The sequence below is a fragment of the Mustela nivalis genome (assembly GCF_964662115.1).
Source record: "Mustela nivalis genome assembly, chromosome: 9".
Classification (NCBI taxonomy): Eukaryota; Metazoa; Chordata; class Mammalia; order Carnivora; family Mustelidae; genus Mustela; species Mustela nivalis.
The window spans coordinates 113520104-113537164 of NC_139028.1; the positions used below are offsets into that span (position 1 = coordinate 113520104).

The 17061-nt window shown below is 62.3% G+C and overlaps 1 protein-coding gene across 7 annotated transcripts; it reads left to right on the forward strand.

Moving 5' to 3' along the window:
• Positions 1-954: 954 nt before the first annotated feature.
• Positions 955-17038, forward strand: EHBP1L1 (EH domain binding protein 1 like 1). Of its 7 annotated transcripts, XM_082748447.1 has the most exons (20): positions 962-1351; positions 3959-4016; positions 4219-4314; positions 4576-4629; positions 4721-4899; positions 4990-5132; positions 5575-5610; positions 5698-5766; positions 5861-6008; positions 6177-8163; positions 8623-8780; positions 8869-8917; positions 9318-10022; positions 14436-14505; positions 14631-14686; positions 14782-14905; positions 15177-15276; positions 16099-16172; positions 16270-16384; positions 16527-17026. In XM_082748447.1, the coding sequence occupies exons 1-20, from the start codon at positions 1248-1250 to the stop codon at positions 16624-16626; spliced, it is 4425 nt and encodes a 1474-aa protein (XP_082604573.1). In that variant the 5' UTR covers positions 962-1247; the 3' UTR covers positions 16627-17026. The 7 variants fall into 7 exon arrangements, 6 of the variants coding, with proteins under 6 accessions (XP_082604573.1, XP_082604568.1, XP_082604569.1 ...); XM_082748442.1 differs by lacking the exon at positions 5575-5610 and having other exon boundaries at positions 963-1351; positions 16527-17038; XM_082748443.1 differs by lacking the exon at positions 5575-5610 and having other exon boundaries at positions 966-1351; positions 6177-6921; positions 16527-17038.
• Positions 17039-17061: the final 23 nt, after the last annotated feature.

Sequence of the window (17061 nt, forward strand, 5' to 3'; positions counted from 1 at the left end):
GGGCAGTTCCCTAACTCCAGCCCTGACACCGGGAGGTGCTCATTAGCATGCTGGGCCCGCAGGTAGGCGATAAGGGCTCTGATCTAGGTGTGAACAAGGCAGCTAATGCCTGGGGCAGGCTTCTTAGGAGAGGTAGAGTAAATGTGTGTGTGTGTGTAGCCCAAGCTCCTGCTTACACACACACACACACACACACACACACACACTCTCTCTCTCTCTCCCTCCCTCCCTCCAGTCTGCAATAACGGATTCCGTTTAATGAGACCTCAGAAAATCAGCCAGTCTATGTAGGAATGCTTCCCAAGATTTCCTACTCTCAGTGACTGTAAGAGTCAGAACTATAATTATCCCTATTTAACAGAGGTAGAAACTGAGGCTCAGAATGTTAGTACTTTGCCCAAAGTCACACACTTGTTGGAAATCAGCTGCTTGTGGGGTGTTGGGACTGTCTTCCGTGACTGGCAAATGCGTGCTACCCAAAGGTAGGGACACTCGAGTTGACCCCTGACTCTGCTCTAAGACCTAGATGACAGCAGGAGTCTGCCACCCCAGTGTTGACAGATGGCTCTGGCCCAGATTCGCAGCGTGGCCCTGAGCATGTCTGTTCTTTCTGGGGCTCTGTTTCCCCCACCTGTGAAATGGGGCCATCGTCAATCAGTACGTACCTCCCAGGGCTGCGGGCAGGAAGGGTGGCGGCCCGGGCAGTGCTCCTGAGGGCGGCACCAAGTTGCTGGTAGCTCTCTCCCCGGCCCACGCGTCCACACCGCCTCCGCGCGCTATCAGCGGGCCGTGCTGTCCGGGCGGGCCCCTTGGTACGCCCCCCAGGCACACACCCCCCCTCCCCCGCTGCCGCCCCAACAGCGGCCGCCGCGCGAGGCCCCGGAAGCCAGGCCGCCCCGCCCCCCGCTCCCGCCCCGGCCCCGGCCCCCGCCCCCCGCCGGAGCCCCGCCCGCCTTCCGACGGGGGTGCGGCTCCAGGAAACGGCGCGCTCGCCGCTCAGCGCTCCCGCGACCCGACGCGCCCCGACGCGCCCCGACGACCCGGCCGGCTCAGCCCGACCACCCGGCGGGCCCCAGCGGCGGCAGCGGGGTGATCGGCTCCGGGTCCGAGCCTCGGACATCTCCCACGGACGGGGCGGGCGGCGCGGATAGCAGCCCGGGGGGCCATGGGGACCCAGGCCCGGCCAGCGGTCGTGGGCCAGCGGGAGCCCCGAGTCTGAGGAGCGGGCGCCGGGGGCGGCGGGGGCCATGACCTCGGTGTGGAAGCGCCTGCAGCGAGTGGGCAAGCGGGCCGCCAAGTTCCAGTTTGTGGCCTGTTACCACGAGCTGGTGGTGGAGTGCACCAAGAAATGGTGAGTGGCAGGGAGGCCTGGGGGCCTCCGCAGACCGGCTGGGACCCCACGGCGCCGCTGGAGCCCGAGAAAACCCTGTCCCCAGCCCGGTGGCCCCTTGCCTCCACCTTGGGCCCTGGTGTCCCAGACACAGAGACTCAAAAATGCCTCTGCAGCTTGTGGGACCCCTGGAGTTGGGGGTGTGGGTCGCTTTTGGGGAGTGGAGGTCAGAACTGGCAGGCCTGAGAATCTGTCTGTGCCCACACCTTCCCTAGTGGCGCTCAGCGCTGGGGGAAGGGAGGTCTCATGTTTTTGTGACCAGAGGGACGGTTGGGGTAACATCAGAAAAGGGAGCAAGTTCTGAGGTCTGCGGGTGGCCTGGTCGTGGCAGAAACCTCCACGGACCGCAGCGCAGAGCAAGGGTGTTGCCCCCTCCTCCTCTGCCCGCTGGTTGAGCCAGAGGAACCCACACGCACACTTGAGCCAGAGTGGGTGCTGGGAGGCTGGCTGTGTCTCCATGATGTCCTTAAAAGGGGAAACTGAGCACTGGGAGGGATGAGGAGGGAGGCCCCATCTACTTAAAGGAGCCTGAGGGCCTAGAAGGCTCGGAGTCTGGGAGGAGAGGGCTTGGAGGGCGCGGCTGCGGGGTGGGGAGGATAGGTGAGAGTGTACAGGACCTAACTGGACGCCTGAGGGCCCCAGGGGGCATCTCGTTCACGTGCTCCCACCCGCAGCTGCCGGGACCCCTGCGTCACACCCTAAATATACGTGTTCACTGGTGTTCGCTGGTGTCGGCTTCCCTTGGCTGGATTAGGGCACAGCTGTGGGGGCCTCACCCGCCAGGGCCAGGCCCGGCTAAATTTAGGCTCCCAAGAGGAAGAGCTGCTCAGGCAGGAAGGGATTATGGGGTCCAAAGGGAGGAGAGTAAGCAGGAGGCTGGGGTCCCTGGGGCAGCAGCCATATCCCTGGTTTTGACTGCGCCAGCCAGAGGGCCAGCTCACTGCCTTGGTGAGGCCCAGAAAAGACCAGGGCCTGGCTAAGGTAACACAGCACAGGGCTAGGACTTGAACCCCGGCCTCTGGCTTCTGCCTTCTGCCTCAGGATCCTGGGGGGAGCCAGGGGGGGAACGCTGGGCATGGTCCCAGAGCGCAGGCCTGGGGTGCGGGCAGTGGCAATGCATCTGAGTCATGGGAGTCCAGGATAGGAAGCTGCCCCTGCCCAGGTCTTGACTGCCCAGGAGGGTGTGCCCAGCCTGAGTCAGGCTGCCTGGCCAGGCCCCGCCCTCTCTAGGCACCCCCTGTCTGCTTCCCCTTTCTGGGCAGGCCCCATGGCTACCTTGCTCAGCCATCGCCTACAGTCTGGGGTTGGGAAGAGGAGCTTGGCTGCAGGCCAGAGGGCTCTGGGCTCTGCTTTGTGACCCTGCCTGGCTCCCAACCTCTCTGGGCCTCAGCATCCTCAGGGGCTAACCAGGAAGCCATTTGTCCAGCCTCAGCCCACAGAGGGGCGGTGAGGTGGGCAGACCTAAGCGTCCTGGCTTGGGGCTGTCCTCGGCCTCATGGTCCCCTCAACCACCCTCACCCTCCGGGGTTACAGCTGGACCCTCTCACCTGAGACAGCCTTCTCCCTCCCCGGCCCAGCCATGTGTCAGTTCTGGGGGGCCGGGCTCCGCGCAAGCAACTCTTGCTCTTGTGTTTATCTGTCTCTTCACATCTCTGCCTCTCCCCTGAGTCTGCTCTAGCCTGTGCGGTTCAGCCTGGCGGTCACCCTCTGGAAGTCTTCCTTGATGTCCCTTGTGGGAGTTCAGGGGCCCTGCAAAGCTAGAGTCCAGAGCTCGGGGTTTGAGAGTTGGGGAGCATGGCTGATTCTCAGGGCCCCCGGGCTGTGGGTATCTAATGGCAAGCTGACCCTCCTCCTCCCCGACCACCTCCCACCCTCTACCCCTCGCTCTGACCCCAAGCCTCCCCCCAAGCTCAGACCTTCTCGCTTGCCATTCCTTCTTCCTGGAGCCTTCCTTCTCCAGACCCGCGCACAGCCTGTCCCTCCCTCTGAGCCTCTGCCCAGACACCCCAACCTCAAGAGGATCCCAGTGGCTCTCTCCCGTCTCCCTGAAGTCCGCTTGTTAATTTATTTTCCTTCTTGACTGGCACTCTTCCCCAGCCTCTGTCGTCCCCAGCCCCGGAAGGGTCTTGCCTCCCTTTAGCTCTGCTCTGCCCTGCCCCTAAACTGGGCTAGGTTTACAGGGTGTACTCCCCACATATTTGTGAGTGAATAGGTTTGTTTAACTCTGAGTCTGTGCCTCTCCGCGTCTCTAAGTCTGTGTCTCTTGCAAGGTCCTTGTTGGGTTTATGTGGGTCTTTCCGTCTCTGTGTGCCTGCCTCTCTGAACGTCACTGTCTCTCTTGCTGTCTGTCTTCACGATCCCTGCAGACCCACATGGGGCCTTTGCCCTTCTGCCCTGGGCCCCGCCCTGCCTGCGCCGCCTCACCCTGCTCCTGGTGGCTCCCGATAACCAGCTGCCTGGGCCATCTCCTGGGGGAGGGGGATGTGGGCAGAAGGAAGACCCCGGAGGAGATGGAGAGCCAGGCCGGGTGGGCCTAACTGAGTAGAACCTCCTTCTCCCCACCCCCAGGCAACCCGATAAGCTGGTGGTGGTGTGGACCCGGCGGAACCGACGAGTCTGCTCCAAGGTGGGGGAGGTCGCCCGCTGGGGGTGAGGCCAGCAGGGTGTGGGGATAGTGGGTGAGTGAGGCCTGATGGGGGAGTGGAGTCTGGTGTAGGTTTGGATCTGAAACCATATAAAGGAGAGAAAGATGAGGTCGAGTCTGGGGCTAAGGGCAGGGGGCGAGGGGAGAGCCATGAGTCAGGGAGGCCTCAGACTGTGCCTTGCAGGCCCACAGCTGGCAGCCAGGCATCCAGAACCCGTACCGGGGCACTGTGGTGTGGATGGTGCCGGAGAATGTGGACATCTCTGTGACCCTCTACAGGGTGAGTCCCTAGCCCTTCTGCACAGGTGGGAATGGGGGGGGGGCAACACGGGGGATCCCCCAGTGGGTTATCTATCCAAATAGCAGAGCACAAAGGGGTGAGACCGAGAACCGAGATGGGGGTGGAGGTGGCCCAGGAGGTCTCCTCGGAGGAGGTAGCATGCACAGGTAGGGCCCCGAGCAGTATGAGAGACAGCTGGCCCTTCTCCCCACGCTGCCTTCACCCCAGAGCCGCTGTACTCACCAGTGCCCCCTTTCCTAGGACCCTCATGTGGACCAGTACGAGGCCAAAGAGTGGACGTTTGTTATTGAGAATGTGAGTGGCCCAGCAGGCTGGGGCCCGGGCTCTTGGGGGCTGAGGGATGGCACTGATGGCCCTTCCCCTGGCCCCTCTCCCTGGCCCGCAGGAGTCTAAGGGGCAGCGGAAGGTGCTGGCCACGGCCGACGTGGACCTGGCCCACCACGCAGGGCCCGTGCCGGCCCCAGTCCCCCTGCGGCTGCGGCTAAAGCCCAAGTCGGTGAAGGTGGTACACGCCGAGCTTAGCCTCACCCTCTCCGGGGTTCTGCTGCGGGAGGGACGCGCCACGTGAGTGCCCACCCTCTTTCCTTGGCCTTGGTCTGCACCTCCGACCCCAGCTCTCACCCCCGACCTCTGACCCTCCCCACCCCCCACCAGGGACGATGACATGCAGAGTCTTGCCAGCCTCATGAGCGTGAAGCCAAGCGATGTGGGCAACCTGGACGACTTTGCTGAGAGCGATGAGGAGGAGGCTAATGGCCCAGGGGCCCCCGAAGCACGGGCTCATGCCCCGCAGCCAGGTGGGCTCATAGCCTGCCGCGGATGAGATCACCAGGACCGAGGGAGGGTGGGGGTGAGCCGGGCCGCGGGCCGCTGGCGCAGGCCCAGTCGGGGGGCTCGCTCCTGCCCAGGCAGTCCCAACCTGCCCAGCAGCTCTGACTGTCCAAACTTGGCTCCTAGTCCCGTGGCAGCCTAGCGCATTAGCTGAGTCCTCCAGGCCCTCTCCTCAGCCCCGGCGGGGCGCCTGCCCAGGTTGGCACCTGTCCTGAGCTGGTGTCCTGAGCTGAGCTCGGCATGGCGGGGAGATGCCGGCCTGGTTCCCCAACCCTCACCACCGACCCTCGTGCTCAGCCACTAGCTTCCTCACCCTTCCCTTGGCTCCTTAAGGCTTTGTTTCTGTCTGTCCCTGCGGTTCTCTCTCTCTCTCTCTCTCTGCATCCGAGGGCCTGTCTCTTCTCGCAGGCCGGGCCGGTGCCCTGAGGCTGGGGCGTTTCCCAGGTAGGCCCAAGACTCTGGTTGGGGGGGAAAGGGGTCCGACCTGAGGGGCCCTCCCCTGGGCTGACCTGCCCCCCATCCTCCCCCCAGACCCACCTCGGGAGCTGAAGACAGTTTGTGAGGAGGAGGAGGGGGGCCGGGCACAGGCCCCGCAGGCAGGTGAGGCCCAGGCTGGGGGGCTAGGGCTGGGGAGGGAATGGACCTCTAGTCTCAGGGCCCAGGCCTAAGCGCCCCTCCCTTCCTTCCTCCCCAGCTGCCCGTCCTTCTAGCACGGAGGATACCAGCCCAGCCCCTGTGAGTGCCCCTGTGCCCCCAGCCAGGGCCTCCCGGGGCCAGGGGTCAGAACCAGCTGCTGTGGCAGGGGGCCAGGAGGGGCCCCCGGGAACCCCACCAGAGAGGAGGTGAGATTTGGGATGGGCCCTACCTCCATCCCCTGCCCCACTGTTAGAAAGCTCCATTCCCCCTTCCTTCCTGCCTTTCTGGGGCCTCAGCAATCAGAAATATGGGGATGGGGCTGTCAGTGGGGAGCTATGTGGGTTCCCCAATGCTTTCTCCTGCTCTCCCCTCAGGTCTTCAAGACAGCCAGGCCAGGATGCGGCCCCCAGCCCAGCCCCTCGGCTCCGGAAAGGCTCTGATGCCCCTTGGCCCCCAGGCACCCAAGGGGACGATGAGGCTCCCAAAGCCTTAGGCGCTCCCCTAGCAGGAGTGGGTTCCTCTGGGGAGACCCAGGCCCAGGGAAGCCCTCAGGAAGGGACAGAGGCTCAGGGACCCGGGCTGGGCCTGGGCATCGAGGGTGGAGGCTCCAGAGTCTCTCTGGTAGGGCAGAAACCTGAGGTGGAGGAGGAGAACGCTGGGGACAGGCCAGGGGCTAGGGGGGTGGACGCCGGGCACGAGTCAGGAGGCAGAGAGGTGAACACTAAGAGGTCAGACATCAGCGCGGGGAAGGCTGAAGAGAGTTTAGGACCAAGTCAAGTGGATGCTAAGCAGAGATCAAAGGTGAGACACGAAGACACCAAGGGGTCCGAAGCTACAGGGGTGATGTCTGAGGCCAGATTCAAGGAGACTCCCGAGGCTCCTCCGAGGGGCTGCCAGGGAAGGGCAGGGGTTAGGAGCAGGAATGAGGCTCCCACAATCCTGAGCACGTCCCCAGCGGAGCCTGCGGGGCACACCCCGCCTCTTGGTGACCTCAAGGGGGCCGGGGCTGCCGCAGGCCAGGAGAGAGAGGGTGCAGAGGTGAAAGGCAGAGCCCCTGGTGTTGGGGGGACAGGCCTGGAGCAGGGTCCCTCTGTTGGAGCAGCAAGCATCAGGTCCCAGGTGAGCAGGCACCAGAGGGCCCCACCAGCAGCTGACCAAGGAGTAATGTCTAGGGATCTGGGGTTTGGGGAGGCAGAGGCTGGGGATTTGAGCATCCTGGGAACAGAGACTAGGGTGGCAGAGTCACAGGTACTGGGGACCCAGGAGACAGAAATGAGGGGATCAGGATTCCCAGAGATAGAGACTGGGACAGCAGAAGCTGAGGTATTGGGGGCCCAGGAGACGAAGACCGTGGGATCAGGGGTCCTGGACTCAGAGGCTGACGGAATGGCAGAGTCTGAGGAACTGGGAACCCAGAAAACGGAGGCTGAGCATTCAGGATTTCTGGGGACAAAGATTAGGATGGCAGAGACTGAGATACTGGGAACCCAGGAGCTAGCTAGTGGTTCAGGGATACTGAGGAGAGAGGCTGAGATAGCAGAATCTGAAATATGGGGGGCCCAGGAGACAGAGGGGGGAGGTTCTGGGACACCAGAGATAGAGGCTGGGAGGGCAGAGGTGGAGATATTGGGGACCCAAGAGACAAAAGTGGGGGTTTCAGGGATAAAATCTGAGATAGCAGGGACCCAGGGAATAGAGGTGGGTGGTTCAGGGATGCCAGTATTTGAGACTGAGACGGCCCAGGAGCTAGAAGCTGGGGGTTCAGGGGTCCCCAGGACAGAGAATGAGATGACAGGAGCCCAGGAGACAGAGGTGGTAGATTCAAGGGTTTTAGGGACAGAGGCTGGAATGGCAGAGGCTGAGGAACTAGGGACTCATCAGCCAGAGTTTACAGTGTTAGAGGCTGAGAAGGCGAAGGCTGAGACTTTGGGGGTCCAGGAAGCAGAGACTGGGCTTGGGGGGACCCTCAAATATGAGGCTTTACAGGATCCCATCCCTAAGTATGGAGTTTTAGGGCCTCAGGGAGCAGAGGCAGAGGTGGAGAGTACAGTTTTAAGGGTCCAGGAGGTGGAAGTTGGGGCTCAGGGGGTTTCAGAGACCAAGTCTGGGGCTTGGGGAGCCCCGGAAGTACAGGTGGAGGGTTTTGGGCCACCAGAGAACAAATCCGGTGTTTTGGAGGCCCAGGATGCAGAAGCTGGGGTCTCGGGGACGGAGAAGGGGAAAGAAGCTAAGGCAGACCTCCCAGAGGCCAGCCTGACTGAGGTGCAGGTGGCCAGCGGGGCAGGGGCTGGGGTGCCCAAGCCCTCAGGGGCCTCTTCCCCAGAGGAGCCTGAAGAGGACAGGAGGCTGCCGGGCAGCCAGGTAGGGACGGGGGCCGCCGAGGGCCCAGTCTGCTGCTTCCCACTAACCTGGGGCTGAGCTAACGGCGGCTCTGCATGGACCCACCTGGTGGACTGGGGAGTGGTGGGACAGGGGCTCAGCTTCAAGGAGCCCCCCTCACCCTCTCCTCTCTCAGGATGCCCTGGCTCCCCCTTCTTGTCTTTCCTGGGCTGCATGGAGCCGGACACCCCCTAAGCTGATTTTCTGGGCTGACCTTGAGGTGTGGCTGCTGGTGTCCTCTGATCTTGCCTGGGGGCCACTGACCTTTTAGGTGACCTTGGTAGATAACCGCAGAGCTGGAAACCCTTTGCCTGGTCCCAGGGCTCTGACCAGTGGTCTCTGGTGATCCCTGCAAACCCAGAGCTGGGGCTGTTTTCTGCCCGAGGGGCAGAGGGCACGGTCCTATGTTCACAGGCCCTGAACCCATCCTTGTGTCCCTAGGCACCGCCTGCCCCAGTCAGCTCCAGTCAGTCCCTGCTGGAGTGGTGCCAGGAAGTCACCGCTGGCTACCGTGGCGTCCGAGTCACCAACTTCACTACATCGTGGCGCAATGGCTTGGCCTTCTGTGCCATCCTGCACCGATTCTACCCAGACAAGATGTGAGCCGCCGGAGCGGGTGGGAAAGAATGGGGGAGCCTCCCCGGAGGGCTGTGGGAGCCCAGCCTCTGACCAGTGTTGTCTCTGCAGTGACTATGCCTCCCTGGATCCGCTCAACATCAAACAGAATAACAAGCAGGTGAGATGCAGAGGGAGCCACGCCTGGAGGGAAGGTTCTAGAGCCAGGCCTAGGACTAAGATTTCAGGCAGGTCCCTAACTCTTCAGGAGAGGAATCTGGGGGCTGCAGGGCCCCAGCCGTGGACTTTGGAAGTTTTGCCACTTTTTAACTCTCTTGAGCTTTAAATCGTTTGGTTTCCTTAGTTTAGTTTAGTTTTGTTTTACAGCATATTTCCACCGGATGGTTTTTCCCAAACCACCCTTCGGTGTGCGGTTGCTGGGTGACGGCGGGGGCGGGCCCTGCAGCTAGATCTCCCCCAATGGAAGGGGGAAGGCGTTGCTAGGCAACCCCTGGCTTGCCAGTTGCCGGGTAACGCCCGCCGCCGCCGCCGCTGCTGATCCCCAGCTCCCCCATTCCTAGGCCTTCGATGGCTTCGCGGCCCTGGGCGTGTCGCGGCTGCTGGAGCCGGCGGACATGGTGCTGCTGTCCGTGCCCGACAAGCTCATCGTCATGACGTACCTGTGCCAGATCCGCGCCTTCTGCACCGGGCAGGAGTTGCAGCTGGTGCAGCTGGAGGGCGGCGGCGGCGCCGGCACGTATTGTGTGGCCGGCGCCCGGCCGAGCCCGCCCGACGGCCTGCACGCCGGGGGCCTGGCGCAGCGGCTGCGCGAGCACCGGGCGGAGGCGCCGGAGGAGCCCAAGGGGCCCAAGGAGCCCGAGAAACGCGCGGAGGACCGGGCGGCTCCCGAGGCGGCCTCCAAGGACCACGGTGCCGAGGCGGCCCTGGAGGCGCGCAGGGCGGAGGCCCCTGCCGACGGCCCCGGAGCCCGGGCGTCCGTGCCCCCGGCTGAAGGGCTGGTGAACGGGGCCGGGGCGCCGGGCGCGGGGGGCGGCGTGAGGCTGCGGCGGCCGTCGGTCAACGGGGAGGCCGGGCCGGTGCCGCCGCCCCGCGCGCACGGCTCCTTCTCCCACGTGCGCGACGCCGACCTGCTGAAGAAGAGGCGCTCGCGGCTGCGGAACAGCAACTCCTTCTCGGTGGACGACGGGGACTCGGGAGCGGCGGGAGCCCCGGGAGCCGCCGGAGGCGCCGGAGCCGCTAGTAGGACTTCCGGAGCGGCGGCCGCAGTGAGTGTCCCCTGTGGCGCGGGGATCGGGAGAGCGGGCCAGCGAAGCACTGGCCCGGAGAGGCCCCCAAGAGCAGGGCTGGCCCAGGGCGGCGGGGTTCAGCTGGACCCGGCGAGGCACTTTCTGAGTGGAGGGACTGAGGTGCAGCGGCGGAGTCCCCCGACGAGGTAGTGAGCTCCTGAGCTGGGGACACATGCAAGCCGAGGCCCCCCAGGCTTGCGGCAGCGGGGGCAGAGGCGCCACCTTTGTTTCCAGTCTTGGGATATAGGCTAATGCCTGACACCCAGGTGGTAGAATCGTGGGCAGGAGTAGGAAGTTCCTAGAAGACTCCATGTTTTCAGCACTCAGCAGCACTGCTGTTTAAGAACTGTAAAGTGGGTTGGGCGTTTCTTTCCCTGCAGGGAAAAGGTCACCCTGCAGATGACCCAGGGGCCACCATTGTCCTGTAAGCTGGGACAGAACTTCTGTGCTCACAGGGACCATCCAGGGCCTCCCAACCCCAAGGATCTCTGACTCCGATCTTTAACTCCAGGTCCTGGAGATCCATTCTTCTCTCATAACGGGAGGTTGGAGGTGGTAGACCCAGCCAGGTGCTGATGCCCCCCACCCCTGCCCCTGCAGGTCTCAGGTTAGGGGCTCTCGGGGTGTCCAGTGGTCACTGCACTGAAAGGGGGACGGTCCCAGAGAAGGCAGGGATTTGCTTAAGAAAACTGAAGCCATTTCAGCCGAAATGCTAGGCTTCCTTCCACCCAGTGCACCCGTCCTGCCTGTGACAGCGGGGGCAGCTCTGTGAGGCCACGCCTTCAACTGCCCGGGGATGACCCCTGAGTTCTAAAGAAAGGAGGGCACAAACTGGGAAAGTCTTTCTGGAAGAAGCAGCCATGTGAGCGAGGCTGATAGATCAGGTGGGCAAGCTTTCCCAGATGAAAGCTGAGAGGGCGTGGTTCTCACGTGGGGGGACCGGCTGCAATTACCGCTGGCAGGAAAGCCGGCGTCTCACTTAGGGATCAGCCTGCCTATCATCCCACGGAGCTAAGGCCCGCAGGTGGTGATGAGGCTGTCTTGCAGTGACAGAGCAGTGACAGAGGCAGGCATTGGGAATGAGAGACAGGAGGGGCCCGGAGGCACCCACAGGGGATGTGGTAGGCAGGGGTCAGACACAGCCACCCATGGGCCAATCTGTTGGCCTCTGGCAATGCCTCCTTGATGTGTGTCAGTGGCTCTTTGAATCTCAAAGGGGAGGGTCCATCCTGTATCTTTCTCTGCCCAAGTCCCAGCGTCTGGTCCTTCCGAGCCAGGCCCCTCTCCAGACCTTGTCCCATAGGCCTGGAGGGGACACCTCATTTTGTTTTGTTTCTTTTTTCTCCTAAAGATTTATTTATTTATTTATTTATTTGAGAGAGAGAGTGAGAGAAGCAGGAGGAAGAACAGAGGAAGAGAGAGAATCTCGAGCAGTCTGTGCTGAGTGCCAAGCCTGATACAGGGCTCGATCCCATGACCCGGAGGTCATGATCTGAGCAGAGACCAAGAGTCAGACCCTCCACGACCCAGGCGCCCTGGGACTCCTCGTTCTTGGCCATTCCCATTCCCCATGCCCCATACATGCAGTGGGAGAAGGTCAGGCCTGTTCCTGCCCTTGGAAGCTCCCAGAGTCCTGGCTGGGATGACGTCAGGCACCTTGAAGCTGGGGTGGGGTGGAAGCAACACCATAGGGAAGGCAGGATGCCTCTGCCCAGAAAGGCTTCCTGGAGGAGGGGCCATACATGAGGGTATAGAAAGCGGAATTGGGGTCAGACATGAGGAAGCATTGGCATTCCCATCAGGGCTGGGGTGAGTAAGCTGAGTTGTTGCTGAGGTTGGGGTTTTTCCTTCACCCTCCTGCCTCTGCCTGCTCTGCCTGGTGAAGAGCCCACTTCCCTGTCCCTCGCCTGTTCCCATGACTCCTTATTGGCTCCTAACTGACTCCACACAATACCCCTTCCAGGGAGGAATGATCACCCCATTTTGCAGGTGGGAACATTGAGGCTCAGAGAGATAAAGGAAGAAGCAGAGGAAGTTGAGGTTCACCTGTGAACCCAGAACTCTTAAATGGCACTTTCTATAAGGCCCCGCAGTATTGACTGGCTGTGTGACCCCCGGCAAGCCATTTAACCTCTCTGTGCTCTCTCCCTGAGGATGAGAAGCATGCAAGGGCGTGAAAGTTCCTCCCAGAGTGGCCTTGCGACACCCCTTCAGGGTGCTGTCAAAAAGAAAAGGGGAACTGTTGGGGTGGCTGGGTGGCCCCGTGGGTTAAGCCTCTGCCTTCAGCTCAGGTCACGATCCCAGGGTCCTGGGATGGAGCCCCACATCTGGCTCCGTGCTCAGCGGGAAGCCTGCTTCCCCCTCTCTCTCTGCCTACTTGTCTCTGTCTGTTAAATAAATAAATAGAATCTTTAAGAAAAAGGGGGGGGACCTGTGTTCTCCCCCAGATGCCTTTCTAGGGCTTTGCGACCCCTAGATTACACAGGGCTGCGCTTCCTCCTACACAAAAAAGACACAAACAGAAACCCAGCGGGTGTCACTGGCCCAGAGGCAAAGAGCAAATTGGTGGCTAAGCTTGGGAACAAATCACAGGATTGGACAGCCCTGGGTGCTAAGCCAGGCTCTGTATGAGCCTCATCTCTGACCTCCATTTTCCTCATCTGTAAACTGGGGATGTTAATCACCCGACACCCGGGGTCATTGGGGGAACTGAAGGAGTCCGTATATGCGCTGCACCAGAAGCATCGATATTTAGTCAATAGCCCTTCATCGGTGGTCCCCATGTGCACCCCCTGGCCACCCCTCCCACCCCCGTCTGCAGGGGCTACCTCTGGGCAGGGAGACACGGGTAGCCAGCAGCCATGACGGCGTGGGCGCTGTGCCGGGGACAGCCTGGGCGGCCACGCGGGAGCACTGGGGATCAGTGAGGGAGTCAGTGAGTCCAGCCTGGGGATCAGTGAGGCTTCAGGATGTGTGAAGGTGAGGGAGGGGGAGGGGAGCCGTGTGAGAACCCGAAGGGGCCTCAGGGAGGCCGAGCTGAGCTGGGTCGTGAAGCTTGCCGATGTGAGGCTGCCCCAGAGAGAGGCCATTCTGGGCCGAGGAAGCTATTGGGGGAAGCGAAAGTCCATGCGCACGGTTAGGGGGTAGTAGTAGAGGCCGCAGCTGCCACCAGGCCTTGGCCACAAGGCTGAGGGCTGAGGCGGGGGTCGGGGGAGACTGACACCAGCGCGTGACTGCTTTAGGAAGACCCCTCAGTTGTGGCTTGAGGATGCAGTCGGCAGGCAGGGCTTGGGGAATGGCTGCCGCTGACCCAGGCCACAGAAGGCGGCCCCTGAGCAGGGTGTGTCCAGGGGTGCCTCTCCGAGAAGTGCAGGGTGGGCTGGACAGCCAGGTGGTTCAAGCCCTTCTTCCCACCCTGTGACCCAGAAGGGAGGCTGGAGCAGGAGCCATCAGAGGGGACCTGCTGCCCCCCACCCCCCCAGCTGCCTCTCCCAGTGGGTAGCCAGGGGTGGGGCCTATTAAGGGCCAGCCCTGGGGTGCCTGGGTGGCTCAGTGGGTTAAAGCTTCAGCCTTTGGCTTAGGTCATGATCCCAGGGTCCTGGGATGGAGCCCTGCATGGGGCTCTCTGCTCGGCGGGGAGCCTGCTTCCCCACCCCCCTCTGCTTGCCTCTCTGCCTACTTGTGGTCTCTGTCAAAATAAATAAATAAATAAATCTTTAAAAAAAAAGAAAAAGGGCCAGCCCTGCCTTTCCAGGCTGAAATTGGTAGGTCCAGCCAACCTGGCCTTTTCTGAGGGTCCTGTGGAGAGCCCAGCAGGCATTAGATTTGATAAAGTAGGAGGGTGCCCCCTTTTGGCCAGGATATGGAGGTGCTGGTTCAGGATGGCCTTGGTCCTGCAATGAGTTGTATCAGGTCAGCTCAGTAGCTGGAGTCACTGTGTGGGCCCATGGCCATGATGGAGACGCAAGTGCTAGGGGATGCGAGTGGGAAGTGGCCTGATGGAGCTCCATGGAGGAGGGGACAAGAGAGGGAAGGAGAGGCCCCTGTCCGGTCCTTCTCAGTCTTTCATCCCTGGCTTTCACAACATGCCCCTGAAGCCAGGGTTTATCAGCCCAGCCCCAGGAACAAAGACTGTGCAGCTCCAAGAGTGGGAGTATAGCGGCCCAGGACCACAGGGCCAGGGAGGGTGAAGGCCATGGCCTTTGCTTGAAGAGGCAGTTTTCCTAGAGGGGCTGGGGTGGAGCTCTGTGCACTTGGAACTGGAGAAGCAGCGGGGTGGGCACGGCCTGAGCTGAGGCCCTCCTGTCCTACCTGTGCAAGAGGCTGTGGCTGGCCCCAGGGTGGTACTGTTGGGAAAGCCCTACAAGGCCTCACTGGCCTCTTTCTCCACAGGAAGGCCTGAGCCCTGACCCCAGCTCAGCCTCTGTCCCACCCACAACCACAGCCCCACAGCAGCCCCCTGGTGAGTAGTTCTGCGGAAGGAGCAACCCAGCTCAGTTCAGGCTGTTCACAGATCCATCCTGAGCTGGGGATCCCCTGGGGGGCTGGTGTCAGTTGGAGGTGTCTTAGCTTGGTCTCTGTCTGCAGGTGGGAGTGCCCCCTCCGAGGAGCCACCCCCAAGTCCAGCGGAGGAGGCTGGGCTGGTAAGATGGGCTGGGGTGGGCGGAGCTGGTGGAGGGCACTCTCTAGGCAGAGCAGGGGCTGAGCCCACTCTGGCCTTTGTCCCCCTATTTTGCAGCAAAGGTTCCAGGACACAAGTCAGTATGTGTGCGCAGAGCTGCAGGCCCTGGAGCAGGAGCAGAGACAGATAGACGGGCGGGCAGCCGAGGTGGAGACCCAGCTGAGGAGCCTTATGGAGTCAGGTGGGGTAGCCTCCAAGTCCTCTCCCCAACACATGCTACCAGGTCTGCCTAGCCCTGCGGCCCTTCCCGATCTGGGGAGGAGTTGGGAGGAGGCAAGGCTGGGGTCACTGTCCCATTTACAGCTGGACAAGGGAAGCAGCTTGCTGGAGGCACACGGCTCTGGTTTCTGGGATGCCTGCAGGGAAGCAAGCACCGTCCCCACACCCCAGCCACCCTACTCCTGCCATCTGGGTTGGGGGCAGGCCTTGTGACTGTCCTGGCCTGGTTCTAGGTGCCGACAAGCTGCAGGAGGAGTTGCTGATCCAGGAATGGTTCACGTTGGTCAACAAGAAGAACGCTCTCATCCGAAGGCAGGACCAGCTCCAGCTGCTGTGAGTGCAGGCAGGCCCCGCCCAGCGCGGGCAGGCCCCACCCTTCACGGGCTGGTCCCGCCCAGCGCAGGCAGGCCCCGCCCAGTGCGGGCGCCAACCCCAGCCAACCCTTGGCCAGCAGAACAAAGGGAATCTTGGCGGCTTTGGTCAGTTATTCACCGCTTTCTTCTTTCTGCAAAGATCTTTTTGAAAAATTGTTCAGTCATCTTATTTCCTCCCCCGGAAAAGTCCTGTATAAGTCGTACACCTTGTAAATTGGTACTGTTTTTATGAATCAGAAAACCAAGGCCCAGGGAAAAACGTGATACCTAACAGGCAGGTCAGGGCTGAGTGCCTCAGTTTGAGTCTGTTCCTTTACAATAAGGAAAACCGAGGCCCAGGGGGAGCTGAGTTGGCTCCCGAAGTGGGGTCAAACGCGACTCTTGGCCGTGTTTGTTTTTCTAGTCTTGCATGATGAAGGCAGTTTTGCCTTCTTTGCATTTTGGATCATTTTTCAGAATAACCTTGGTCTAATACTTAGGGCTTATGAATAATGATCATCCAAATAATCCTGCAAGGTTGTTTCTTTAAAAGACAGACAGACAGACAGACAGACAGGAAGGAGTGGTGGGGATGGGAGAAAACCATATAAACATCCAGAACTCGGGGAACAGCTGGAAGATGATTTGGTGCAGGGAGAGGGATACAGAGCTGCCCTCAGGCCAGCCCTCCCCCCAACGGGTAATGAGGTGGCATGGGGGGGCAGGGAGCGGTCACAGCGGTGGGACCCCTCCCCTTCTCTTTCCCCTGTCCGCGACCCACCTCCCCCACCCCCCCAAACAGCATCGAGGAGCAGGACCTGGAGCGCAGGTTTGAGCTGCTGAGCCGGGAGCTACGGGCCATGCTAGCTATCGAAGGTGGGCGATGGGGCCTGGGAGATGGGGCGGGAGGGGCTGAGAGCCAGGACAGAGCAGGGGCCGGCGCCTCCTGACCCTCAGCCTCCTCCGCCCTCAGACTGGCTGAAAACGGCCGCGCAGCAGCACCGAGAGCAGCTTCTGCTGGAGGAGCTGGTGTCCCTGGTGAACCAGCGCGACGAGCTGGTCCGGGATCTGGACCACAGGGAGCGGATGTGAGTGGGGCAGGCTCCGCGTGGGGGTCTGGGGGGCGAGGGGTGGGAGGTGCTCGCTCCGGCCCGCGGGACTGGGGGTGGGGGTGCGGTGCGCAGAGCGGGAGCAGGGCCCCGACTCTGACTTGAAGCCGCGCCCTCGCAGCGCCCTGGAGGAGGACGAGCGCCTGGAACGCGGCCTGGAGCAGCGGCGCCGCAAGCTGAGCCGGCAGCTGAGCCGGCGCGAGCGCTGTTCGCTGAGCTGAGCCCGGCCGGCCCGCACCGCAGGTTTTCCCGCCGCCGCCGCCGCCGCGTGGGTCGCCGCCCTGGGCTGGCGCTCCGGAGCACCGGGGCCGCACGGCCGCAGCGCGCCGCTCGTGGGGGCCGCCGCCGCCCCTGAGCTGGGAGGAGGAGGGTGGCCCCTGGGGCCGGACCGCCGGGAGCGGCTGGACGGCCATGCCGTCCGGGCCGTATTTATTGGTCCTTGTGAGTGCGTGAGCGTGTGTTCGCAGGGCCGGAGGTCGGGGGGCGTCCCAGGAGCGCCCCGCAGAGCCGCCCCTCCCCGACGGCGGGGCCCCGGGCCGGCCGCCGCAGGAGCAGGGATGGCCGCTGAGCCGGGGCGCCCCCGCCCTCCCCTCTTTCCTGATCTTCGTGAGCAATAAAGTTGGACAAGCCTTTCTCAGGACTGGGGCTTTCAATAG